The 26,371-nt window shown below is 48.9% G+C and overlaps 1 protein-coding gene across 7 annotated transcripts in view; it reads left to right on the forward strand.

Moving 5' to 3' along the window:
- The window catches only part of Wdfy3 (WD repeat and FYVE domain containing 3), a 280,520-nt gene that overhangs the window by 250,804 nt on the left and 3,345 nt on the right, over nt 1-26,371 (forward strand). For all 7 annotated transcript variants that reach the window (XM_013502725.1, XM_013502727.1, XM_005401374.2 and 4 more), the window contains 13 exons: nt 110-216; nt 1,211-1,364; nt 7,460-7,551; nt 7,760-7,972; nt 10,058-10,205; nt 11,070-11,224; nt 12,019-12,177; nt 13,449-13,628; nt 15,657-15,839; nt 16,830-16,926; nt 19,485-19,808; nt 20,505-20,616; nt 20,974-21,171. In XM_013502725.1, coding sequence (XP_013358179.1) covers nt 110-216; nt 1,211-1,364; nt 7,460-7,551; nt 7,760-7,972; nt 10,058-10,205; nt 11,070-11,224; nt 12,019-12,177; nt 13,449-13,628; nt 15,657-15,839; nt 16,830-16,926; nt 19,485-19,808; nt 20,505-20,616; nt 20,974-21,171 — 2,122 coding nt within the window. The remainder of the gene's footprint in view (nt 1-109; nt 217-1,210; nt 1,365-7,459; nt 7,552-7,759; nt 7,973-10,057; nt 10,206-11,069; nt 11,225-12,018; nt 12,178-13,448; nt 13,629-15,656; nt 15,840-16,829; nt 16,927-19,484; nt 19,809-20,504; nt 20,617-20,973; nt 21,172-26,371) is intronic.

Raw genomic sequence — 26,371 nt, forward strand, 5'->3', positions numbered from 1 at the left:
ACTACGGATGCCAGTGTGTCACAGGTCTATGAGTCAAACCCAGAAACACCGATTTTATCTTCCGTATCTCCTCTCTTGTTTTCCATGGTGCTTCACCTGTCCGGCGCAGGGGAGACCCCAGCGTACCACTATGGGACCCACTATTCATCTGCAATGATCGTGGCCTCCTACCTTGTGAGGATGGAGCCTTTCACACAGATATTCTTAAGGCTACAGGTAAAACTCTGCGTTTGGAACCTGACCTTCTTTTTTGGTTTTTCTCCGGTACCAGGAACCGAACTCACGACCTTGTGCTTGCCAGGCAGGCGCTGTGCCGCTGAGCTAGATCCCCAGCCCCTAGAGCCTACCTTTCATTTAAGGTTATCACTGCTTCACAATGCTATTGTCCTGGGTGGTGAGAAGCACCTGTTTCCATGCCAAACAGAATTGGCATGGAAAGTTGTCTGACCACAATTGATATATACTGTATTCATGCACAGTAAATAGGGTTCTTAGTTAAATAAGGACTAGCATATACTTTGTTGGCAGATACAGCCCCAGCTGGTTGTTGAATTCAGCAAATGTTTAAAGAAGAAAAAGGATCATTCTAGCTCCTCTGCTGTTTTCCCATGTTCTCTTTCATCTATTCAGCAAGTCAGTGCTGAGCTGTGGTAGGCACTGATCTAGGCGCCTGACAGGCCACTGGTGCAAAAAGATAGGGGCCCATCCTGTGGGGTTGTAGATCTTAGCTGAGAGACAGCCAAGTTGTAAGTTCCAGAGTTTTTAAAAATGTAGTCAAAGGTATCAGAGACATACCGATCAGGGAAAGGGGGTGGAAAGGTGCCGTGCTGGGGGCGGCAGTTTAGAGTAGGGATGAGGAGCCAAGGGAAGTGGGCCGGGCAGACGCCGCAGGCCTCCAGCTGTATCCTTTCCTCGCAGTCTTATCCTCTCTTCAAAAGTGAATAGTTTTAAATGGCTTGTTAAAATCTTTATGTTTGGATTTCACTTTAATTATAAAACAAATACATTGAGCATCCTTCATAAAGTGTACTGGAAAAAGAATTAATTTTCTTTCTGTGGTTATTTAAAATTTTATGTACTTAACGCAGGATCATGAAAAAGTGAAATGTCTCCAGACATAGCGTATGTTTCCCAGACCTCGAGCCTGACAGGGGCTGCACGGTGGGAACGGTTCTCTGATGACGAGTTTCCTTCTCCTTTGCCCGCCCAGGGTGGCCACTTCGACCTGGCAGACCGGATGTTCCACAGCGTGCGCGAGGCCTGGTACTCAGCCTCCAAGCACAACATGGCAGACGTGAAGGAGCTCATCCCAGAGTTTTTCTACCTACCAGAATTCCTGTTCAACTCCAACAACTTCGATCTGGGTACGGAGAGCTCGGGCACCATCTAGAGGTGTTGGCCGGGGTAGGGTCCTGGAAGCGAGGCCCCCTGCGGAGATTGTCCCCAGCACATGCTTAGTGGAACCGATCTCCTCGTAGTCACAGTTGCTCTTACTAAAACTGGGTGTGTGCAAGCAAGTCCAAAAAGAACAGCCCCGAAAGGCTGTTTCAAACCGGAAATCTGGGAGACATTTTAAAATTACACGGGTTACATATGATGTTCAGAGTTTTGTTGTTCGGGTGGAAAAAAACAAAGGTGAAGTGAGATTTATTTGGAAACTATTAGCACTGGAAACCATTAATCGCCAGGAAGATCTATGCCCAAATTTTTCATGTATTGTTTTGACCTTGGGCATTTCCTAAGACATTCTGGTTTCTATGCAAATGTGTTTTAAAATTAGAATTTCAAAATAACTTCTTTATCCCGTTAGGCTTCCTGTTTTCTAGAAGAACACCCATGTCAGCATTTGTAAAAAGGAGAAGAGTTTTATCAGTACTGTTTTCGTATTACATGTCCGTTAGAAGCAGTAGGCTTGGCTCTGTTCAGTTTCTTGGAAGGCAGTGTGCTGCTCTGCCTTCCGAGTATTTCTGCCCTTGCTTCATGGTAGAGTTTTCCTGCCAGATACTGTCCTGGCTTTGTTTTTGGTTTTTTTCTTCCATGGGTTTTCTACAGTTTTATAAGTTAAGCATAGTACAATACTACCTCCAAATTTTCATCAATAGAAAATCTGGGGGAATATTCATGTCTTTCAAATTGGCATGATTTTCCTTTTTAAATTTTTCAAGAATAATTTCTGTGTATTTCATTAGCAGCCCTCTTCGTAGAGACAGAGTAGGACTCTCAGCAACCCCAGCAGCAGTGCGGACTCCCTGACGGGCCAGAGCAGCCTCGCAGGCAAGGGTGGAGGGTTGTTCACGCGTGCCGCGGTGTTTGTACGTGGACTCTCAGAATTCACCTTGAAGCTTGTGGCTTTCCTCCTGGGGCGGATATGCAGAGGTGCAAAAAGACATCCTCCTGATCTTCCAGAAACACTCAATCAGCTATGATCATTGTGATGCAGACATCCCAGTCAGACCACATACAAACCCAAACAATCCGCTTTTAAAATAAGCACCTAAAAGCAGGGTCATGTGTGTGTTTACCTTCACGGCATATCATCTTCCCTTCTTATAGTGAAAAAAATTACCAAAAAATCACTGTATGTGAAAGTCAAATCCATAAAACTCACATAAGAAAACATCGGAGGAAATCTTTATGATCTTGAATGTAGCAGTGGATTCTTAGATATAGCAAAAACACAGCAAATGATAAAATGACATTTGTCAAAATTGAAAGCTTTGTCAAGAAAGGGATTGTTTTAGGCAAGGTTTACAAGGGAGATGATTTAATATAGAACACATAATTTATAAGATTATTTTATAGTACTCACCCAAAGAGTTAAATGCAAGAGTACAGAAGATCTGTCCACACACTAGAAACCCAAAGAACCCAGCTGAGGGCCTGGATCCCACGGCAATGTCCTGGACGAGTCCAACTGAAGACCTAGAATCCATGGCAGTAGCCTTCATGAGTCCAGCTGGAGGCCTAGGGCCCGTGACAAGTCTCATGCAAGTCTGTATTAAGGATCTGCACTGGGAAGGCCCAAAGGTCAGTGGTGGAAGAAAGTCTGCACCAGCAGGTTGAAGGATCTGTGCTAGCAGGCTGAGGGATCTGCACTGGAGCCAGGAAGCGATGCTCAAGGTAAGGACCAGAGCTCCCCTGAAGAGAACCGCAGCCATCCTCAGCAACAGCGAGGTCCCAAGCTCCTCTGATGATGTGAACAGCCGAGTCCATATCAGGAAAACCAGCATGACATAATTTTCCAGGAGAATCAACAGCACCATCTTCCCCTCTGGTTCTCCTTATGTGCTACAGGCAACAATCCTCAGGCGGACCTTCCATACCCAGCACCACACTAATTCAGTTCAGCTCGGTGTTACAAGTTGCCTATTAGTTAATCCACCACAGGGATTTTTGTCAAAAAAATGAAAAGACAGCCTACCAAATAAGATTTGTCTGAAAGGAATCTCAGGTCTGAAGTACAAATCTATCTTGCAGTTCAACGCCAAAAACGTAAACAACCTAGTTGAAAAATAAGCAAAGAACTTACAACAGCATTTGTCCAAAGAAGTTATTCAAACAGCCAGCAAACACTGAGAGAGGTGTCCATGGTCATCAGTCCCGAGGGAACTATAGGTCGAAACCAGAGCGAGGCACCACGTCACATCCACTAGGACAGCTAGTATGGAGGGGACCCCAGAAAGCAGGGGTTGGCAAGGATATGAAAAATTACAACACGCTTACAATGCTGGGTAGAACAGAAGACAGTTCCATTACGGAAAGCACTTTGACAGTTCCTCAAAAATTAAACACAAAGTTATCACATGACCGGGCAGTTCTCCTCGGCACATAGATTAGAAACAAGCACAGTGGTACAAGTACAACTGGTTTTTCAATTTGAGGAAAGACGGCTGCATTTCTGTTTGTGTGGGGAAGATGTAGTGGTCTGTCACTTCATGCAGCGTTTGCAAATGAAAGGAAAATTTTCTCCAGCACTTTGGATTGCAAACTGAATTATTTGCAAACAGAAGTGTTTGTGAACCAAGGTGTTACTGTGTACACACAAGCTTGCTCATAGCAGCATTATTCACAATAGCCAAATAGTGAGACCAGCTGGGATGTCTATGAAGGTGGGGATAGGTAAGTAAATGGTAATGAATACCTACTGTGAGTGAAGTACTGTAGTCAAGTGCTTCGGTACAGCAGTAATAGTCAGCTTTCCTCTACTATAACAGATATCTGAAGCAGTCATCCTAGAAAGAGAAAAGGTTTACTTGGCTTTGTCTTGGGGGTTTTAGTCCATGATTGAGTGGCCCCTCACTGGGGCTGGAGTGCCGCAGCACAGCACTGAGAAGCTCGCTGTAGAGCAGAGCTGCTCACCACATGACTAGAAGCAAGAAGAGAAGAGGATCTCACCCACAGTAACTGGAGCACCAGGCCGGGGACCGAGCCTTTGACACAGGCCTTTGGGAGCAACCCAGGTCTATCTCAGGCACTTTCCTTGTCCCTGAGACAGCGCTCAAGAGCCTGAAGTTAAAAGAGGAGAGGTTTCTTTCAGCTCACAGCTTTAGAAGTGTCTGTCCAGGTCCCCCAGGGTGAAACATGGAAGCAGCCCTGTGGAGGCCTGGGCGTAGGAAAGCTGCTCCTGACATGGCAGCCAGATGGGGAGCAGAGAAGGGAGGGACAGAGACCTCTCCGGGTCATGAGCCCGGTGAGCTGCCTCTCTCCAGGCCTCACTCACAGCAAGGCCGCTTTTGTGCCCCGGGATCTAGTTGCGGTCCACAAGTCCTATCTGTAGCACCACAAAAACCTGCAGACCGTCCTGCTGCATGGATGAGGCCAGGCGCAGAAGGCCACGTGGTGTGTGGCTGCGGTCCTGGGGAATACCCAGGACGGGTCAGCCAGAGATGGAACACGGACTGGTGCTTACCACAGCCCAGGAGCAGCTGCTTCAGGGTTCCAGAAATGCTCTGGAGCTGGGTGGATATGGTAGTCATGTAACACTGGGAACGTACCAAATGCCATCGCATTGTTCATTGTAAATGGGTTGATGTAGTTGATGTGGATTTCACCTCAATAGAAGAAAGCACAAACTAAACAGTGTGGGCCTCTCCACCACGAAAAGATGGTAATGGCAAAAACAAAGAGCACCTGGACCCACAAACTCTGCAGCCTTCTTGTCCTGCCGTCCTCAGATCCTCACGGCAGGGAGCAGCAGAGGGGCTGAAGGACACCAGCACCCTCCACAGACCGCACACTTCTTTCGAGCATCATTTTAAAACTCCACTCCAGGTAGTTCCGCTGAAGTTACATCACGGAGGTGTCAGGAATTGAAGCACAGTTTTGACCAGTGGCTGTATTGTTTACTTTTCTCATTGCTGAGACAAAATACCCAGCACCCAAAGTTAAAGGAGGAAAGATTTATTTGGATCACAGTTTGTAGAGGTTTCAGTCTATAGTCAACCAGCTCAAAGGCAGGGTGGCATCACAGGGGAAAAAGAGTCCATGGCAAGCAAAAGGGACGAAAGACCAGTGACAGGCCTCTTCCTGTCCCCTGTATCTTAGCCACACCCTTAAGTATCACACTGTACCCTGCACCAATCCCAGTGTCACACACTAGATCCAGCTACCTCTGAAAAGCCTCACCTATGACTGCATGAGGCTTTGTGGGGGATATCTAGACACAGCCAACACAGTGGCTGGCTTATATCTTATAAAACCTCAGGATTATTACCTGGAAAATTAGACATAGACAGCCTTTCAGGGGGTTTGGAGGGAAGGTATAAAGTGAATGTGGTTGCAGGGACCCTGTGGAGCTTGTAGTAACTTGATTTGTGTTTGTCTTAACTTATATGGTAATTTTTCAGCTAAGTGTGGTGGCACATACCTGTAATCCCACCATTTGGGAGGCTGAGGCAGGAGGATCACTGAGCATTTTAGGCCTACCTGGACTATATGGGAAGACCCTATCAAAAACAAGATATGATCATTTTTCTAACCAAGTTGAGATATTCCTCTAGTCAATAAACTGATTTGGGGGCTGGGGATTTAGCTTAGCAGCAAAGCGCCTGCCTGGCAAGTGCAAGGTCATGAGTTCGGTTCCCAGTACCAGAGAAAAACCAAAAAAAAAAAAAAAAGAAAAAAAAATAAACTGATTTGTGTATCTCTTAGTATTATAAATAATCCAATAACAACAATGAAGACAAAATGGTTTGTAAGGGAAATATTTTTACTGCCTTTCACTTAGAATTGGCTTTGTGCCCTGAGATTTGAGGATTGCACTTATTTATGAAATTCTTAATATTACTGTTTATCAAACCAACTACAATGAGGCTAGTGAGTCAGCATTGTTGTTTATAAGCATTTTTACAATGATAATCTGATTTGTACCTAGAAAAACTCTGTAACGTTGATGTTATTTCCCAAAAAGAGGAAAGAAGAAAAGCTTGTTTCCTTAGATACCCACCCCACTTCATGTAGTTTATGGTTAGGTTTTATAGCAAACAGTTTCTCTAATACTTTAGAGATGTGTTGCTGTGACTTAAAATAACAGCTTACATGGAATAAATATTTGGGGGTTTTGTTTTGTTTCTTTTTGAGGTAGGGTCTCACTGTGCAGTTCAGGCTGGCCTTGAGCTCACCTTGTAGCCCAGGCTGGCCTCAAACTCACAAAGATCCTCCTGCCTCAACCTTCTGAGTGCTGGGATTACAGGCGTTCTCCACGCCTGGCTATTTGTTTTAAGCAGTCCTGTTTTCATTTCTGCCAGGCAGTGCCGTAGTCTTTTCCAAATGTTTTTTTTTTTTTTTTTTTTCTGTTAAATGATTCAAGAACAGCGAAAAGTTACATTTTTTAAATGAGAATCATCAGTACAAAATGTATCTCAGTGTTATGGAGCTCTCTCTCATAAATTTAAGTGTCAGAAACACGAGAAGTCCCATGTACTGCAGTCACCCACAGGCAACGCCAACAGTGCCCTTCCAGAGACCCCCAGGAATCTGGTGTGGCATTGGGGAGTGCGTGCCCCGGGGCACTCCTGCAGAGGCACCGTGTCTACAGCAGTGGTGGCAGATCGATGGCACGCACGTTACTGTTTTTAAATCACAAGATGTGTGAGTTGTTTTTTCTAAACCAACACTTCAGTATTCAGGTTTAATTGCAGTGTTGACACTTTGCGATAAATAAGTGGGGTTTGGGCACTCGTCTCTGAGAGGTTCGCCCTCCCTGACCTATGGGAACCTCAGGGCAGTCTGCAGGGAAGCTGTCAGTCAGCGCTTCTGCGGCGGGCCCCTCGGTGCGCCACAGGAAGCAGATCTGTCTGAGGAGGGGCTCCGTGAGCTGGCAGGTGACTCTGAGGGGCTTTTCTGCGGTGCAACGTTACAGTTCTGGTAGTGAGTCTAACATACTGTCTCTCACTGTGACCTGAAGTCACATTTATCCTACTCTCGTGCTTTCTTTTTATGAACGCGTCCAACCGCACAGGCTGCAAACAGAATGGCACCAAGCTCGGAGACGTCATCCTCCCACCCTGGGCCAAAGGGGACCCGAGAGAATTCATCCGCGTCCACCGCGAGGTAACGGGAGTTCCCTGCTCGAGCGGGGCCTCACTGGGTCAGTGACCGCGGTCCTGAGGGTCGGGAGCGGTGTGTCGCCCCTCCCCCAGGTGGCTCCCGCTCTCTGTGAGCTTTAGGTGTTTTAGTTCCCAGCGGCGGCTGGCCGAGGGTTTTGACTCAGGGAGCAGGCCGCAGACCAGCCCGTGACTGCCCTGTTTTGGAACCGCAGGCTCTAGAGTGTGACTACGTGAGCGCCCATCTGCATGAGTGGATCGACCTGATCTTCGGCTACAAGCAGCAGGGCCCGGCGGCAGTGGACGCGGTCAACGTCTTCCACCACCTTTTCTATGAGGGCCAAGTGGACATCTACAACATCAACGACCCTCTGAAGGAGACGGCCACCATCGGGTTCATCAACAACTTCGGCCAGATTCCCAAGCAGGTGCGGAGCGCTCTTCCTCCCGTCAGCGCACTCGGCTTTGGGTTCCGAGACGTTTCTGGTGGTAGATGTCCGGGCAGCGTTAGGTGCAGCACGAGTTAATAAGGAGGCACAGATCCTGTCCATCGTGTCAGTAGGTTCCTAGAGTATTGCTTTCTCCTCCCTTTCACTTGAGATGAACGGAAATACTGTCTCAGTCACAGATGAGCCAGCCGTGACTTCCTGTCTGTGTTCATCCCCGCCAGCGGGACCGTGCCGACCACCGTGCACATAGAAATGGGGTGCATCCGTACGCGGGGAGCTGCTGCAGGTTTCAGGCGGGGAAAGACACGGTCATAGTGGCCAGTTCGTACTGTTTGTGCTGGCCCCAGTGTCCCTGCTTCTGCCTGACACACACTGCAGGGAGCGCGGGGCAAAGGTTAAGGCTGTTGAGGAGTCTCGGGTCCCAGCTGATGCAGTTTGGCTGGGTGACCCGTGCAGGTGCTGGTGCAGGTGAGGAGGGCGCCGTGCAGTGCCCCAGGCAGGCGGCACCACAGCAGCCCAAGAGTGAGAGCCACGCCCCTGGGCCCTCGCTGAGGCTGGGCACGGGAGGAACCGCAGTGAGGGGGCTGCAGCCGCCTGCTCCCGCTGCCCACCTGTGCCGAGCGCTGGTGGCTCTGGACTGTGGGCCTGGCCGATTTCTCTGCTCCTGCTTCCCGGGCTCTCCCGGAGCCCCTTTCTCTAGCTTGGCCAACTTTGAGGTTTCCAGGGTGGCACTTGGAGCACACAGGACAGAGACTTGTCTGTGTCCATGGAAAAGCCAGGACAGCCAGTCCCACACCGGGCACGGTGCGATCTGATCCCCCAGCAAAGGAGATGGGCTCGCTCCTGAAGTAGAGACTTGTCTGTGAACCCATTCGCAGCCGGAAATCGCACCTACACCTTAGCTAAACCTGTCCTTTTTCCTGCGAATTACAAGGGCAGGAGGGTGGGACACATCTGAACGAGCAAACCCTTCGGCGCGCTTGGGGGGGTGGTGGGCTGGGAGGAGGCGTGGGGTGCTTGTGTGTCTCTGGGACCACCACTGAGCAGGGCCCCGGAGGACCATCCTAGAAAGCCTGAGTTTTATGGCCGCTGTGTCCGTGTGACCTCCGGTGCCCTTCTGAGCGCTGGCAGGCGCTCCGCCCGTGTCCTCAGGAAAGCTCTTCAGGAAACGTGCACTCGTGCGCTTGTGTTACAGTGCGTGTCTCGTGTGGGACGCGGCATGATGTGTGGACGGTGCTAGAACCCTGGCCCTGCACTTCTGCCCAGAGCTAAGACGGGAAGAAAGCATTTAACGGTCTGGGAGCCCAGGCCGCCCGTCTCCTCCCTAGAAAGCGCGTCTCATTCACGAAGGGTGCTGGTGCTGTATCTGTCCTGAGTCCCCCTTCATCTAAGTTTGTCCACATATTTTCCTCTTCGTTTGTTTTCTAACAGGCACTACTCTAAAGCCCATTTCAAAAATCTATACTATTTGGAGACAATCGTAAATGTACTTCAATTTTTAATACTGTAGAGACATTGCACAAAAATGCCACATATTTTTGCCGTCCTTTCCTTCCTCTGTATCATCGCCTTAATGAGGTAAAAATGTTCACACAGTCGGCACATCAGCAGCCCTGAAAAGACTCCAAGTTGGTGTTGCTGCATCCCATTGAGAGAGGCCAGGGGAGCCAGAAATGGTCCCCTTAGGCTGCCTGGGTGGTGGCACAGGGTGCTGTTGGCTAGAGAGACTTGGTTAACGTCAAAGCATCACTGAAGACAGTTGTCAGTCAACTGTAGTTGGAGTAGGTTATGTAGCTTTGCATAGAACAGCCTGAGCTTTAGTGTCACAGTCCTAAGCCTGCTGAGCAGGGTCTTAGTTCTCTGGCACTCTTAGGTCTTTGAAGCTAAGAGAGCTAATTTCTTTCTTCCCATGTAAAGTGGGGGAAATACAGTACCTAAGGTTTGTTGTGAAGCTTAAGTGAAACAATGCGTGATGCCTGTCATAGGTGACGTTTGCTGTGTCCTTGTAGGACAGCCTAGCCCGTGCTACCTTTTCTTACAAACTGTCATCTTCCCACCCCCCAGTTATTTAAGAAACCCCACCCACCAAAGCGAGTCAGGAGTCGACTCAATGGAGACAATGCGGGAATCTCGGTCCCTCCGGGCTGCTCCAATGACAAGATCTTTTTCCATCACCTAGACAACTTACGACCTTCTCTCACACCTGTGAAAGGTAAGATCACGCGGCACATGTGACTCGTGCTTTGAGGGGATGGGTTAGCCGCCCTCGTTAGCAATGACACACTTGCTCCTCGGTGGTAGCGTGATGGGTAATAAGTGCTGTACGTTGGAGTTGATACTCAGCGCTTGTTGGTGTTTATATTTTTTTTCTATTTTTGTGACGTCAGCTTTACCTGTAGGGAAAAAAATCTGGTTTTTGTTTTTATTTATATAAAATTCTGCCTCTCAGAAATAGCAGTAAAGGAATCATACTTGCAGTGTGCCAACCAAAAGCATCCATCTTTTGTCTAATGGTACGGTGAGTATTCCAAAAGCATTTTTTTTCAAATAGAAGCTTGTCTGTTAAAATTTTTTAAAATGTCATAAAGTCCGTGCAGTTGTCACTTCACAGACAACTGGAATGGAAGCATCGAAGTCTGGGTACCTCGATGGGGGGCTCTGGGCCATCTCACCTCCCTGCACAGACTTCTGTGCCAGGCCCAGGCGGCACCAGTGACTGCCCTGGTGCTGTCCCCGTCGGCGTATCGTGGCCTTCCCCAGGAAGTCTGGGGCTGACTCCATCTTGGGAGGCTGAGGACACAGTGCCTGTGGGGCTGGGTCCCCAGGCCTTTGTGTGAGGCCCTGGGAGTGTCCCGAAGCAGCAAGGCCAGGAGAGCCCCACAGAACATCTGTCGGGGCCCGCTCAGCAGGTCTTGCAGGAACCAAAGCCAAGCTCTGCTTCTGAGGCCGTTTGGTCTCAGTTCAGGGTCAAGATGCTTGATTTGTATGAATATTTGCGATGACCTTCCTGTCCCCTGTGGGGTGTTGAAGGTAGTTTCCTTCCCTGCCCTAATGCAATGATGTGTTTGTTCTGTAGAACTCAAAGAGCCAGTGGGACAAATTGTCTGCACAGACAAAGGCATCCTTGCAGTGGAGCAGAACAAGGTTCTTATCCCGCCCACCTGGAACAAGACTTTTGCCTGGGGCTATGCAGACCTCAGCTGCAGGCTGGGGACCTACGAGTCCGACAAGGTTGGCACTGTTCCTGCTTCCGTGTTCTCCTTGTCCTCCTGGTCCGGGTGTCCTGCGCTTGTCCCATCAGCTGTTCTGCCCAGGCTGGGAGGAAGGGGCACAGCACTGCTGCAGGTCAAGGTCAGGGAGCTGGTGGAGGAGCTGTGTTTTCCGCAGAGCAAGCCAGCCCCCTTGGAAAGTTGGGAGCGGTTTCCCTCCAGCACGCAGAACTTCCTCCAAGCAATCATAGCTGCAAGGGGCTCATTTCGGCCAGCCGGGCCTACCTCCTTGGGCAAGTCACCATCGGGCACACTTCGCATTTTAGTTCTCTAAAATTGCTGACAGAAAACGTGTTAGCCCATCCCATGATGATCTGCTGGGGAGGCGGAATGCCCCTATTTGCCGCAGGTGGTCCCGTTCCCCCGTGGGTAGAGGACAGACATCACAGCCTGCGGTACTGTGGTTAGGGTTCTCCCTACACAGCGGCGTGCTTTCGCTTTGCCTTTTCTCGGGCCACAGGGACAAGCCTTTCACTAGGTCACGCCTTGCACCTTAACCAGCACCAGAGGAATCAAACGTCATCTTCCCTAGTGGAAAAACCAGACCCGTGCCCACCCCCGCGCATGGACAAAGTGCTTTCTAAGGTGGGCCCAAGCACAGCTGCAGTAGGAAGCTCTGGGAGGACACAGCCAGGCTCCCTGCAGATGAAGCCAGCCCTGGCTGTCATCAGGCCCAGCCCCCTGCTGAGCTGCTTCTTCCGCTGCAGAAGTCAGGGTGTATGGGGCCCTCAGGTCTCACGGTCTTCTGTCCCACAGGCGGTGACCGTATACGAATGCCTGTCCGAGTGGGGCCAGATTCTCTGCGCCATCTGCCCCAACCCCAAGCTGGTCATCACGGGCGGCACGAGCACGGCGGTGTGTGTGTGGGAGATGGGCACCTCCAAGGAGAAGGCCAAGAGCCTGGCGCTGAAGCAGGTGACGTGCGGGGTGGGCTCGGAGAGGCAGGCGGTCCGGACCCCAGGGGGCTCAGGCCCCACGCCCAACACCCAGAAATGCCCCTTGCTAGGAAGGCCCTTCTTCCCTGGAGTGAGTCAGAATAGGGTGCTCCCCAAACTGATCTGACTGCTTCTCATTCTTTTTGAAATCTGAAGCAAATAATCTTTAGGTAATATATTTTAATATATTTAAGTAATATAAATATTTCTTAGAAATTAGATGTACATTGAATCTTTAAACCCAAATTATATTTGTTCATGATTCACACTAATTTCTCTCTGGCTGATTCCACTCAGCTGACCCGCCGAGTCTGTGTTCTCTTTCTCCCTTTGTGTCCTTCAGGTTGTGCCAAAGTCCTGCATGTATCACTGCAGCCCAAGAGGCTTCTGCTAACACTTTTCTGATCCCCTGTGTGTCTGAATCTAGTACTGATTTTTAGTTCCAACAAAAATTCTTTATAATTAAGTCAACCCATAATATTTATGAGAGAATTTATCAGAAGGTATTTTTTAAAGAAAGGGCATGCATCTAAGTGATTCTCTATGATACACATTTGAAAAGCATTATAATAATACTGTCTTTTATGGAACACCTGTGTGTTTCAAAAATACAGAACTCCAATCCTCATAAATCTACAAGGTAACTGTTAGCTACATTTTACAACTAAGAAAACAACCAGTCTCAGTGGCACAGACCTGTAATCCCAACACTTGGGAAACTGAAGCAGGAGGACTGTTCAAGGCCAACCTGAGCGATGTCATGAGACCCTGTCTCAAAGTAAAATTTAAAACGGGTGCGGTTGCATCTCCGTTGTGGAACGCTTGCCTCACACGTGTGAGGCCCTGAAATCATTCTCTGGTGCCAACAAAAAACAGCCTCGTACCTAAGAGAGCTCACAAGATAGGACCCCAGCCACACTCGTGATCAAGGCAGGATTTAAATTCAGTGCTCACTCCAAAGCCACATGGAACACCGGTGTCCTTGCCATCCACGGAAGGAGCCGAACCCCTTGTGTGCATGCCAATGACCACCTGCGTAGGAGGAGACTTCCCGGGGCCTGAGCTCGCCTGTGGGGTGAGGCCGAGGCAGCCCAGGAGAGAAGGAGCTGTATTGCTCACTTCCCAGCCCCGGCTCAGGGACCCCCTCCCCACAGGGAGCCAGAGGTCTCCCGGCGCATCCGGGGCTCCTGGGGTCTCGCGGGGGGGTCCTGTTGTTGCCATCGACTGACTTCCTGCCGTTCTCATTGGCAGGCCTTGCTGGGCCACACAGACACTGTCACCTGCGCCACGGCGTCCTTAGCCTACCACATCATCGTCAGTGGGTCCCGAGACCGGACCTGCATCATCTGGGACTTGAACAAGCTGTCCTTTCTAACCCAGCTCCGGGGCCACCGAGCACCGGTTTCCGCTCTTTGCATCAACGAATTAACGGTAAGTGGTGAGCCGCCTGTTGGATTCACGTGTGGGGGAGCAGGTTGCTCTGGCCAAGGTAAAGTTAAGGAAGTGACTCCTGGATGTTCTTCCGCGCTGCCGGGCACTCCTCCTGTGACTGCCTGTGTGGTCGAAACAGCGAACGGGCGCTGAAATGCAGAGCCCAGCAGTTTTATCTCGGTGCAGCACAGTTTGAAAAGAGCATGATTTTCTTAAGATGAAACAGAACAGTCTCCTTTTCTAAACATAGGGAACTAACTAAGATGTTAGAATTTTGTTGAAAGTTTTAGTGAAATGTATTCTAATTATTTATTTCATATGTATGGGTACTCAGACGTGAAAAATTTGTAAAAGAGCCCCAAGTTATAAAATGTCATCCCTTCTCCAAAGTATTTCATGTGAGTAAGTGAATGTGGCACTGGCGTTTGAATCACACACACACACACACACACACACACACACACCCCTTCCGGCCTGGCCCTTGCCCCCGCCCTGGGGCCACCTTCGTGACCCTGTGGGAAGTGTGCTACCGCCCCGTCACGCACTCAGCTTTCCTTTGGAAGGGGTGCTGCAGCTGTCCTGTCTGCCAGAAGATGCTAGGTTCATGTTTTCAGTCACATACCTGGTGGTTACTCCAAGAAGAAGGAAAGAAAGAAATTCAGTGTCTGGTGACAAGAGCAGGACTCGGCTGGAAACCAGTGGGGGATGTTTGATATTTAGAAGGTCCAGATATTTCCGAGCACCCCGTTGGGGTGCCCTTAAAATGAGCACCTAAAGAGCTTTGCCGAGCCCACCAGCAGGGCTGCTCGGAGTCAAAGGCTTCACCCCGTGAGTTAGGGTGCTTTGTTAGAGGTTGTTCCTGATTAGTGAGAATTTTATTTATAGTCAGTTATTTGAGCCGTTATTATACACCCACTAGACTGCAGGAGTTGCTGCAAATATTACAGAAGCATTTAGGTTTTTTCCTTTTAAGATGTGTTTGCAATGTCTCAACACCGGAGGTTTCTTCTGCACCCTGTCTGCCCTACTTTAGTTTGCATTTGGGGCTGAAACGCCTCACAGCTGTCCTCCAACTCCAGGCTTCGCCCTCATGCGGTTTCCTTGCTGCCTTTGAGGGCCATCTCCAAATTCCTTAGGCCATCTGCGTCCCCTGACTGTACCAAACTTCACGATCATTTCTAAACCAGCCCCTGGCATCAGGACACCAGGCCACCCTAGGGGTGAGGGGAAGCACAGTGCTTCGTGGGCTTTGGGGATCCGGAGAGCTGGCCTCAAATCTAGACTCTTATGTTAGCAGGGAACTTAGGCTCTTGGCCCCCAGCTTTCATGCTGTGGCCGCTAACCCCTGGAGGTCACGTAGGGTCACACAGAAGTGTCACCCCATGGCAGGCACACGCTTCCTTTAGCAGTGGAGCATCATGGAGGTCCCAGCCTGGTAGCATCAGGAGAGAGCGTGTTCTCCTCTGCTTCGGAACTCGTGAGAGCACCAGTTGCTAACTTAGGAAGAAGTGACCCATGTACCATATCTCTTCTTCCCCTCCTTCCACTGTGAAGACAGTTTTTTAAACAAGGCCCTGGAGTGTTACCAAGATTCTGTCTTTTTATTTGTTGAAGAGGGAGGCACAACATATCTGGAGTGAAAACTTGCCTGCACACTCTGGTCTGGGTGGTTGGACTTGTTATGTAAGAGTTAGAGGAGGAGCCCGCCTCTGGGTGGGGAGGACAGACAGACCCTGCACAGCAGGGAGGAGCGAGGGCGGCAGGCAGCTCCTCTGCTGACGTGGGGCCCGGCCCCGCCTCTGGTCCCCAGCTGTCCCCTGGCCACAGCAGCCACCCAACTTGGAGTGCTTAAGACGCCTTTGTTGAATATTTTCTAAGTCAGCAAGCGCTGAATTCTAGTTAAGCTCTGACATCACTCAGCCTGTACTCTGAGGGCTGAGAGCCAGCCAGTGAGTCCGTTCGTTCCTGCAGCCAGCATTTACTGGGCGGGGGACGAAGACAATGAGGGCTGTTCCCTTCCCTTCCCAGGGGGACATCGTGTCGTGCGCTGGCACGTACATCCACGTGTGGAGCATTAACGGGAACCCCATCGTGAGCGTGAACACGTTCACAGGCCGGAGCCAGCAGATTATGTGCTGCTGCGTGTCCGAGATGAACGAGTGGGACACACAGAACGTCATCGTGACGGGACACTCGGATGGCGTGGTTCGGGTAAGGCGCGCAGAGAAAACCCTCGTGTGCTGTTTGCTCCTCCAGTCACTGGCGCCTCGGGAAGCTGCGGTGTGAGGGCACCGGCACAGGCTGTGGTGCTGGTCAGCCGAGTCTCACCCCCATCCCCCTGTCCGTCTTGGCCACTGTGTTATAGACACTGACCCTGGGCAGCTTGACACAAGAGGGCACTCACGCGTGACTCCCATGCCCGCTGGGAGTGCTGTCAGTGTGGACTGTGTGAGTGCTTTGGGCCTGTCCGGTGGCGTCACTGGGGGACGTGGAAAATGATGTCTGTTCTACTGAGATCAGAGCTACAGACACTGCAGAGCCCTTGGCCGCTCCCGGGCTGGACCCTGCAGGATTCCGCCGGAAGCCCAGGCACGGTTTATCTTTATCTTGCGTACTGGGTGTCAGGCCTCTGCAGGAAAGAGAATCAACAGAGTATTCACCTGTGTAGTCCGCTCAAATATTTGAGCTTTTCTTTCTTGGGAGATTTTTTCTCATTCCTGTTTTCTTTAATCATGTGCTTGGTCAGAGGCAAGTGCAGCCGCCCTTCCTGGTCCATCCATGCTGAGTGCCAATTGGGCTGTCGGCCGGCCTTCACTGCCCCCCGTACCAAGGGCTTTCTCAAGAGCAGTGTTTCAATCCCAGACCGACGCATGCTCTGTAAAAGCCCCACAACCTAAGGCCTTGCAGGTCCCGCTGGCTGGACCTTCCTGGGCATCTGCAGTGCGCGTTCGTGCTTGCAAGATGCTGAGAGGCCCTTGCCAGAAGCAGATGCTCACTTGCATAGCAGAGCTGTGTTGAAGCTGACCTGACCGCAGTCCTCTTCCGTCTGCCCCGAACGGCCACCGAGTGAGGCGGCCACTGCATATACACAGCCGTGAGAATTTCATTTACCGGAGAACGTCTTTTCACCCAGTAGCATGTGGATGGCTTCCTGCATCTGTTTCTTAACTGTCTTTTATTTCCCTGCTTCCTTATGTGTAGTTTTGGAGGATGGAATTTTTGCAAGTTCCTGAAACCCCAGCTCCTGAACCTGCTGAAGTCCTAGAAATGCAGGAGGAGTGTCCAGAAGCACAAATAGGTATTTCAGACTGCGCAGAGCTCACTCTATCAGTGCCTCCTTTCTTTTTTTGTGTGGGGTGGTCACTGTGGGTACCGAGCAGGGTAACGCAGAGCCAGGACTGGGCACCATCACTGTCTGCTGTGCAGCCCCCTTGGGCAGGTGTGCCAGCCTCTGTCCTGCTTCCTCGACCACGCATGTGGCAGGTCACCTCGGGTTCACCTCCACAGCTCATCCTGCACGCAGGGTTCCTGGAGCGCTGAGGGTGGGGCCTCCATCCTGCAAATACAAAGCCGATCTGGAGGCTGCGGCGCTGGAAGGTCAGGCCTCTCCATGCCCTAGCACCACATGTGTCCTGCCCAGCCTCTGGCTGGCCTGGTGTGCGTGACAGGGTGGCATCACCACTGCAAACCATCCACAGAGGCCGGGCAGAGCCCACCTTCGGCATCTGCACCCATACCTGCTCATCAAGGGCTGTGATTCAAGCAGAAGCTCCATTATCTATTATTTGTAAATCCCTGGACATTTTTACACTGAAAGATACAGCTAGATGATTTCCACACAAAATGATGAAAACAGTGCCACAGGGCCGAGTTACGCTTGCCTGTCACGTCCAGAGCAGCTGCCCTCCTACACAGAGCAGCTGCTGCCAGGCAAAGATCAGGCTTCAGGTGTAACCTTCCGATTTTCTCTCTGTGATTGATTTTGTGCACTGAGAACTAAGGTGACTCGGACAATATGGGGATGCTCCTAAGGGAAAAGCCTTGCTACCAGAAAGACGCAAATCACGTCTCTGAGCCGGGCATGGTGGCACACGCCTGTAATCCTACCGCTTGGGAGGCTGAGGCAGGAGGAGTGTTGCGAATTTGAGGCCAGCCTGGTCTACGAAGTGAGTTCAAGACCAGCCTGAACTGCATAGTGAAACCCTGTCTCTGTAAGCTGAAAGCACTCCCTTCCCCTCCTGGAAGGCAGAAAAGATCTCATGGGGAGTCCATTTGGACCCTTTTGTTGCTTTTAACATAGTAAACTCCTATGTAGTCACCTGCATCCCCACCAGAGAGGTACCTGGGTGTTCAGGAATGTAGAAATTCTGTTCAGTTCAGCAAGCAGGGATTTCCTGTAAGCTACAGACACTGGTGAGAAGTGGCTCAGTTTCCCTTCCCTGAGCAAAGTGTAACAGTGGAAGATGGAGTAGTGAGGTGGAAGGCGGTAGGATTTGGGTGAAGAGACTTACGTGTCCTCATCCTCCTCCTTATGCTTGCTGTGGACAGAGTTTGGTAGAGGGGAAAACAGCCTGCAGGGAGGGGTGGACCCTGGACATCATAGTAATGGAAGGATTCATTCATGGAGGCTTCAGGGAGGCCTTGAGTGAAAAGGGAGACGCTTTAGGGGTTCCCTGGAGCTCAACACCATTTCCAAGGACCTGAGGGCTGATTTGGACAAGCCACTGGGGTGCAATACCATCCAGGGCCGTCTCCTGGACTCCTGTAGAGTGGAAGGCTGGCAGATGGCGTATCTGTCCTGCTAAGAAGGAATGTGTGTGTAGGGCCAGTACTCGCACGCTCACTTTTTTTTTTTTTTTTTTTTTTTGAGAGATGGTCTCACAGTGTAGCTCAGACTGGCTTAGAATTCCTGCCTCAGCCTCCCAAGTGCTGGGATTACAGGAGTGCACCACCACACCTGGCTGCACCTGCTGTTGCTTTTTCTCCTTTTTTCCCAGTTACACGTATTTACTTCTCCTTTACAAGACTTGATTGCAGGAGAGCACAGAACTGGTGTGAGGAAAGGCAGAATGACAGTGGAAAATGGAAGGAAACCAAAATCTTAGACTGAAGCTTTCTGGTGCTGGGGATTTAGCTCAGTGGTACAGCACCTGCCCAGCAAGCACAAGGTCATGAGTTCAATCCCTGGTACCAGAAAAAAAAACAAAAATGAAACAAAAAAAAAAAGACTGAAGTTTTCATCAGGAACTCATTTGTATTCGTTGCCTTTCAGTCAGACTGCAACAGGCAAGACACTGCGTGCGGGCCCTTCTCCCGAGCAGACTGTACCGTCTTAGGGAAAGAATGTGTAGATGTTGTAACTCAGGGCAAGGATTTCAAGTATCTGAAAGGCACAGAACTACCACGGGTGTCTAAGAGAGGGAAGAAATGCTTTCAGCAGAAGGAATGGGGTGAGATTTTGGAGAAATGGTTTTGAAGCTTGGCCTTGAAAGTCAGGCATCATGAGAACACAGACGCTGGGAGACAGACCAAGGCCTTGGCAGGGACAGCAACGTGTGCAGCACCCGGTGAGGAGGCGAGGCTGTGCGAAGAACACCTGAGGCCCCACCAAGCAGGACGGGAGGGAGCGTGAAACTGAATGCCAGGCTAAAGGTTTTCCCCAAAGGATTCTGTGGGTTCTTTCAGACAGGCTACTCTTCTTTTGCTGTCTTCAGTTGTGCTAAAAATTGTACTTTTTTTTGTTGTTAAAACTTAGCGATAACTATTGAGTCTCTCATGTCTTAAATCTGGTAGAAGAGAGTGATGAGACCGAGTTGGGCCTGGCTGTGACGCGTCTGCGTTTTCTAATTCTCCCAGGGCAGGAACCCCAGGACGAAGACAGCAGTGACTCTGAGGCAGAGGAGCCAAGCATCACCCAGGAGCCCAGGGACGTCCCCAGCCAGCCCAGCAGCACCAGCCACAGGCCCCGGGCGGCGTCCTGCCGAGCCACAGCCACCTGGTGCACCGACAGCAGCTCAGACGACTCTCGGCGCTGGTCTGACCAGCTCAGTCTCGATGAGAAAGATGGCTTCATATTTGTGAACTATTCCGAGGGCCAGGCCAGAGCCCACCTGCAGGGTCCCCTCAGCCACCCCCACCCCAACCCCGTGGAAGCGAGGAGTTACAGCAGATTGAAACCTGGTAACTTGAAGTCCGGCATCTTTCTCTGCCTTTAGGTGGGCTGAGGGCTGGTGGACCCAGGGAGTGGGTCCAGCTTCGCTGGGCTCTGTCCTGCCCCTGACACATGCTGTGACCTCAGCCACCCCCAGAGAAAGGCCTCAGGTGGTCCTTCCCATGCAGAGCAGATTTAGAGTCTCATATGAAGGGGTCTTCAACATGCTGGGAAATGTTTAAAGAAGAAATACGTCAACCCAGAAAGTGCATTTGTTGACAAATGGTGAAGTATCATGGAAGCTTTTGAAAATAAGTGCTGGGTGTGGTGGCGCAGGTCTGTAATCCCAGCACTTGGGAGGCTGAGGCAGGAGGATCACTGTGAGTTTGAGGCCAACCCGAGCTACACAGTGAGCTCAAGGCCAGCCTGAACTGCATAGGGAGACCCTGTCTCAAAAAGAAGCAAGTCCCAGGTAGAAAAAAAAAAAAAAAAAACTGCATTAGGAGCCAGCTTTGCCTATAAGAGTCAGAGCAAGGTCTTCGAAATCTTGCCTTGCAGATGTCCCCTTCTGTTCCATTCTCTTGTCACGTGCTGGGCCGTGCTGGCCCCTGGGGATGTCCAGCTAGATGGCTGTCCCCAAAGCTGCTCCAGCTGCATGCCAAGCTCTTAGCCCACAAGGCATCGTGCCTTCCTCTGTTCAGTGTGTCCTCTCTGCCTCTGCCCAGGCTACCGATGGGAGCGGCAGCTGGTGTTCAGGAGCAAGCTGACCATGCACACAGCCTTCGATCGCAAGGACAACGCGCACCCAGCCGAGGTCACCGCGCTGGGCGTGTCCAAGTAAGTGGCCAGACGCCCCAGCCCCCTCCCTCCTCAGCACTCAGCAGCTGGGGCCACAGGGCTCAGCCCAGCCCTTGGAGAAAGCAGATCCTAGTGGCTTATCCAGAGTAGCTTGAAGATCTTTTGAATCTGTAAAAGAAACATGGTCATCTGTGGATTTAATTCTCAACTCAAAAAAATCATCTGTGTGCCGTGTTCCTCAGAGATCCAGCAGGATTTGATCCAAAGACCACTGAACAGAAGAGTCTGTTTGATCTGAATTCTGTCCTTGTCTCCTTTGGCACTGCTCCCCGAGGGCATCGGGGGACCCTCACCAGCCCAGCCCCCCGGCCCAACTCCCGCCCTTGTCTCCCACAGGGACCATAGCAGGATCCTGGTTGGGGACAGCGAAGGCCGAGTCTTCAGCTGGTCGGTGAGCGACCAGCCGGGCCGTTGTGCGGCCGACCACTGGGTGAAGGATGAAGGCGGGGACAGCTGCTCCGGCTGCTCGGTGCGCTTCTCGCTCACGGAGCGGCGGCACCACTGCAGGAACTGCGGCCAGCTCTTCTGCCAGAAGTAAGCGGGGCAGGCTGGGGCAGGCTCCGCGCACCGCTGACCCCAGGGCCTCTTCCTTCTTTCCCATTACCACAGCTGCAGATGCTTCTGTCAGAAAAGGCACAGACATCAGCGTCAGCGGTGCCTGCAGTGGGACTTCCCTCCCACCTGCATCAGAGACGTGTGGGGGAGTGGGCGTGAACACCGGGGTCCTCTTCCCTCCTCAGGCCCTTCCCTGCATGCTGACTGTCCCGAGAGCGCGCGTCACCCCTGCCATCTTCCAGCGTTGTTTTCTGTCCCAGCTGTGCACTGCTGCCATCTCTCCCCTTATTCCCTTCCCCTTGTCTAATAATAGTCTCCCTTCTGCTTCCGTGGCATCTTTCTTAGATTCTGCATTTTAGGGGAAACACGCGGTATCTGTCTGAGTGGTTTATTTAGCTTAAGATGATGTCTTCTAATTCCATCCATTTTGGTGCAAATGACATAATTCCATTCTTTTAATGTGTGTGTGTGTATATATATATATATATATTATTTTCCTTATCCGTAAATCTTGTGGTGGGCAACCAAGCTGGTTCCACCAGCCATGCTCTTGTGAATTGTGTCATGGTGAGCATGGGTATGCAGGTGTCCCCGTCATATGCTGGCTTTATTCCTCCGAGTGTATACCAAGGGTAGGGCTGGATCAGCTGGTAGGCAGCTCTGTTTTTAGTGTTTTGAGGCGCCTCCGTACTGCATCCTGTAATGGCTGCACTGATTTATGTTCCCACCAGTAGTACAGAGGGTTCCTTTCCCCTGCACCCTCAGCAGCACTGATTGTTTCTTGTATTCTTGATGATAGCCTTTCTGACTGGGAGAGATGGAATCATAGTCATTTCCCTAATGGCTAAACATGTTGAACATGTTTCCATATACTTGCTGGCTGTTTGCACTACTTCTTTTAAGAAGTGTCTATTCAGTTCATTTGTCTAGTTATTGCATGAGCTATTGTTGAGACTCGTTGGGCTCTCAGCACTCCCGGGGAAAAACAGCCAGAGGCTTTAGATGGGAGAAGAACTGAACAACAGCAGTAGGGGTGTTTGTTCATTTGTTTGTTTATTTATTTATTTATTTTGCAAAGTTCCTATCATGACACACAAGGTTGCCTAGCAACTAATGACTGAAATTGTCCAGGCAAGATGTCCTTCTCAAGACTGAGGTAGCTTGACTGCTTCAGGTGCTCTGGTGAGATCCAAGAGAACACAGGTAAGCAGGTGAAAGTAGGAAGAAAATGTAGAATGTGGATGAAAAGTTGAGTAGAGAGAGATTTTGAAAAAGAACCAAGTAAGTATTGGAAATGAAAAGCTCAATAAGTCAAATAAGAATTCAGTTAGAAGTCTCAACGGACTACATCAAGTGGAAGACAAAATATCCAGGTTTGAACACTGGTCTTTCAGTACCACACTCATATTAAAAAGAAAGAACGAAGACAGCTTTCAAGATCCTTGGGACACCAGTAAACAGACATCTGCATCATTGGTACAGTACATTGCGTGGGGAAGGAAATCAAATGTAAAAGGCACAGAAAACCTCTTCTGTAATAAAACAGCAGAAAACTTCCCTAACCTTGGAAAAGCCATGAATGTCCCAAATAGACATGACCAGAAAAGATCCCCACTACAACATATTACAGTCATACTGTAAATGTACAAGACTAAATGAGAATTTTTAAATCTCAAAAAAAATACACATAGTCATATTTAAGGGCAAACCCTATAAGCCAGGAGGACATGTCTTTCAAGTCTGGAAAGAAAATAACTGCCAACCAATAGGAATAGATTCAAAAATGGAGGAGAAATAAAGACCTTGCAACGTAAGCAAAAAACAAGGGAGTTTATTACCAGCCTTACCAAAAGATATTTAAGGGAGGGAGTAAAAGATAAGCACTATCATGGTAGCAGGTAAAGTATAAATCTCACTAAAAGAGTAGATACCCTGCAGCCAAAAAGATTAAAATATGATCAACACAGTAAACCATCAATCTACAAAGATAACTAAGAAAGAAAGAAATGAACAAAGAATATACAAAACAGCTAGAAGAAAATCTACAAAATGACAGATATCAGTCTGTACCTTTTGATAACAATCCGGAATGGTCTTCTTTCTCCAATTAAAAGATACAGACTGAACAGAAAAAATAAGACCCACCATTATCATTCCTATTAAAAAAAACAAACTTACCAGTAAAGACAGGCCGAAAGGGAAAGCATCAAAAATTATATTCCAAGCAAACAAATCCTAAAGCAAGTATAAATGCCTGTTTTTGCATCTGACAAAATAGACTTTGAGACAAGCATAGTAAGGAGACACAACAAGAATCACTATATAATGACTAAATTCAGAAAGAAAATATAATTATTGTAAACCTAATGTCAGAACATCCAATTTTATAAAATTAAACATTATTAGACCTCAAAAGAAAGGTAGGCTTTCTTTAGTGGGGTATTTCAGTACTATGCACTCACCGGTCGATACATCATTTAGACAAAAATCAACAAAAAAAATCGTAATTAAACTACACTATAGGTCACATGGATTTAACTGAACAACACAGTTTAGAATGGACAGTGGGGTATTGAGGAAGCCAAAAGAAAAATTTTAAATTCCTTGAAGCCAATGAAAATGGAAATACAGTATGATCAAAACATGTGGGAACCAGGCATGGTGGTACATGCCTGTAATCCCAGCCACTCGAGAGGCTGAGACAGGAGGATTGCTGCAAGTTCGAAGCCAGCCTGGGCTGCTCAACTACATAGCAAGACTCTGTCTCAAAAAAAAAAAAAAAAAAAAAAGTGGGAAACAGTAAAAGCAGTTCTGGAGAAGTTTATGGTAATGATTGTCTACAGTACATCAAAAAAAAAAAATCAGATTTAAAATAACATAGTGGTACATCTCAAGGACTTGAAAAGAGAAGAGCATACCCAAAATTAGTAAAAGGGATGAAATAATAAAGATCAGGGTAGAAATTAATGGAGTCTAAAAGAACAGCTCCAAGGATCAGTGAAACACAGAGTTGGTACATTGAAAGAGTAAAAAAATTCACAAACTTGAGCTAGACTAACAACAGAAGAGAGGGAGAGAGAGGACCCAGATAAATGAAATTCCGTGTTTGAACAGGAAGGAGGCTTTACCACGTACAACAGAAAAATAGTGTCACTAGGAATTACTTTGGACAACTACACGCTAACAAATCAGAAAATCTAGAAGGGATGGACATACTGTGGGAGGCATATGACCTACCAAAACTGAACCAAGAAGATGTGAAAACCAGCATATACCAATGATGGTTAATGAGACTGAATCAGTAATTTAAAAAAAAAAATCTCCCAATGAAGAAAAGCCCAGGATTAGATGTGTTTACTGCTGAATTTTACCACACTTTTAAAGAAGTAATACCAGTGCTTCTCAAACGACTCCATAGAATTAAAAGGGAAAAAAACCCTTCCAATTCATTCTGTACCCGTAGTTACCCTGTTACAGAAACCTGACAAAAACACAGCGCAGAGGAAGTTGTGACCTTCTGCCCTTGATGAATATGGGTACGAAAATCCTCCACGACATGCAGTACTAGCAAATCGAATGCACAGCCCATCAAAAGGATCATATACCAAGATCAAAGGTTTCATTCAAGGGGGTGCAAGGTATGCAAATCAAAACATGCACTCTATCCCATGAGCAGACGGAATGGTAAAATTCTGAGGATTATCTCAGTAGATGCGGTGGAAACATTCCTTCACAATAACCCTGAAGAAGTTATGGAAGAATCCCCTCTGAACGTAGTGAAGGCTGTAATGAGCAACCCGTAGCCAACACAATGCTGAACGGAGGGAAAATGAAACATTTCCTCACCGATCAGAACAAGACAGGGTGTCCACTCCCACTACTCTTAGTCAGTAGACTACTAAAACATTTAGCCCGAGCACTGAGGCAAGAGAAGGACATAAAACATATACAAACAAGAAAAGAGGAAGGTACAATACCCCTGTTTGCAGGTGACATGATTATATACATAGGAAAGCCTAGAGACTACACCAAAAAACTATTAGAGCTGTGAATGATTTCAGTAAAGTAGCAAAATACAAAATCAACATACACAAACCAGTGAACTTGCCAAGGAAGAAAGCCTGAGAGTAGTTCATAGAAACCACCACCACCACAATAAACGTAACCTTGGAATAAACATAGCTCAAGAAATAAAGGACCTTTAAGGTGAAAATTGCAAAACTGAAGAAATAAATTGGAGACTAAAAGGAGGAAAGACCTTCCGTGTGCATGGATTAGAAGGATTAACATTGGGAAAATGTCCACACTACCCAAAGCAACTTACAGATTCAGTGTAATCCCCATCAAAATACCAAGAACATTCCTCACAGAACTAGAACAGACAGTCAGAAAATGTACGGAAGTGCAAAGGACCGCTGAGCACATAGAGAAAAAGAAACTCTTACACATTTTTAGTGGGAATGTGAATTAGCACAGCCGCTTTGGAAACCGGAGTGGCAGCTCCCCAAAATCTAGGTGCCCCCGCAGGTGAATGAATAGACAGAATATCCTCTGTAAATTCAGTGGAATAATACTTGGCCATAAAGAAGAATGAAGTCTGTCATTTGCAGCAAAATGAGTGAACTAGGAGATGTCGTGTTAAGCAAAATAAATCAGACCCAGACAGACAAGGGCCACGGGCTTTCTCTCATTGGTAGAAATTAAACAAAAAAGTTGGGCAGCGAGTGGAATAGAGATTCCCGGGGGCTGGCGGGGTGCCTCCGGGAGAGGTCTGTGAATATGCTCAAGGTGTGCTGTGTCTTTGCGTATGTCACCCCTAATCCTGTGAGCGTGGAAAGCAGTGCGTGTTAATAAGAAACAGGCATCATAGAAATATGTAAATACATGAAATGGCAGTGATCCATCCCTGACCTGAATAAATAAAATGGACAGTGAGCCTCCCGCTTTCCAGGGGAGGCAGTTCAGTTCGCTGGGAGCACGCTGGCTGCCTCTGCCTGTTTAAGCCGAAGGGACCAGCTAGACGACCCACGGAGCGCCGTCACAGCTGGTGGTTTCCTCCGCAGGAAGATCTGGAATCGTTTTTTTTTTGATTCTCTTCAGTGAAGGAAATAGCTTCACTGGTGCATTGCTTTTCTGTCTAGGCTGAAGCCAATGGTCCTGGTCCTCCCCACAGACCCTC

This window comes from Chinchilla lanigera, unplaced genomic scaffold, assembly GCF_000276665.1.
Source record: "Chinchilla lanigera isolate Chin_1 unplaced genomic scaffold, ChiLan1.0 scaffold00073, whole genome shotgun sequence".
Lineage (NCBI taxonomy): Eukaryota > Metazoa > Chordata > Mammalia > Rodentia > Chinchillidae > Chinchilla > Chinchilla lanigera.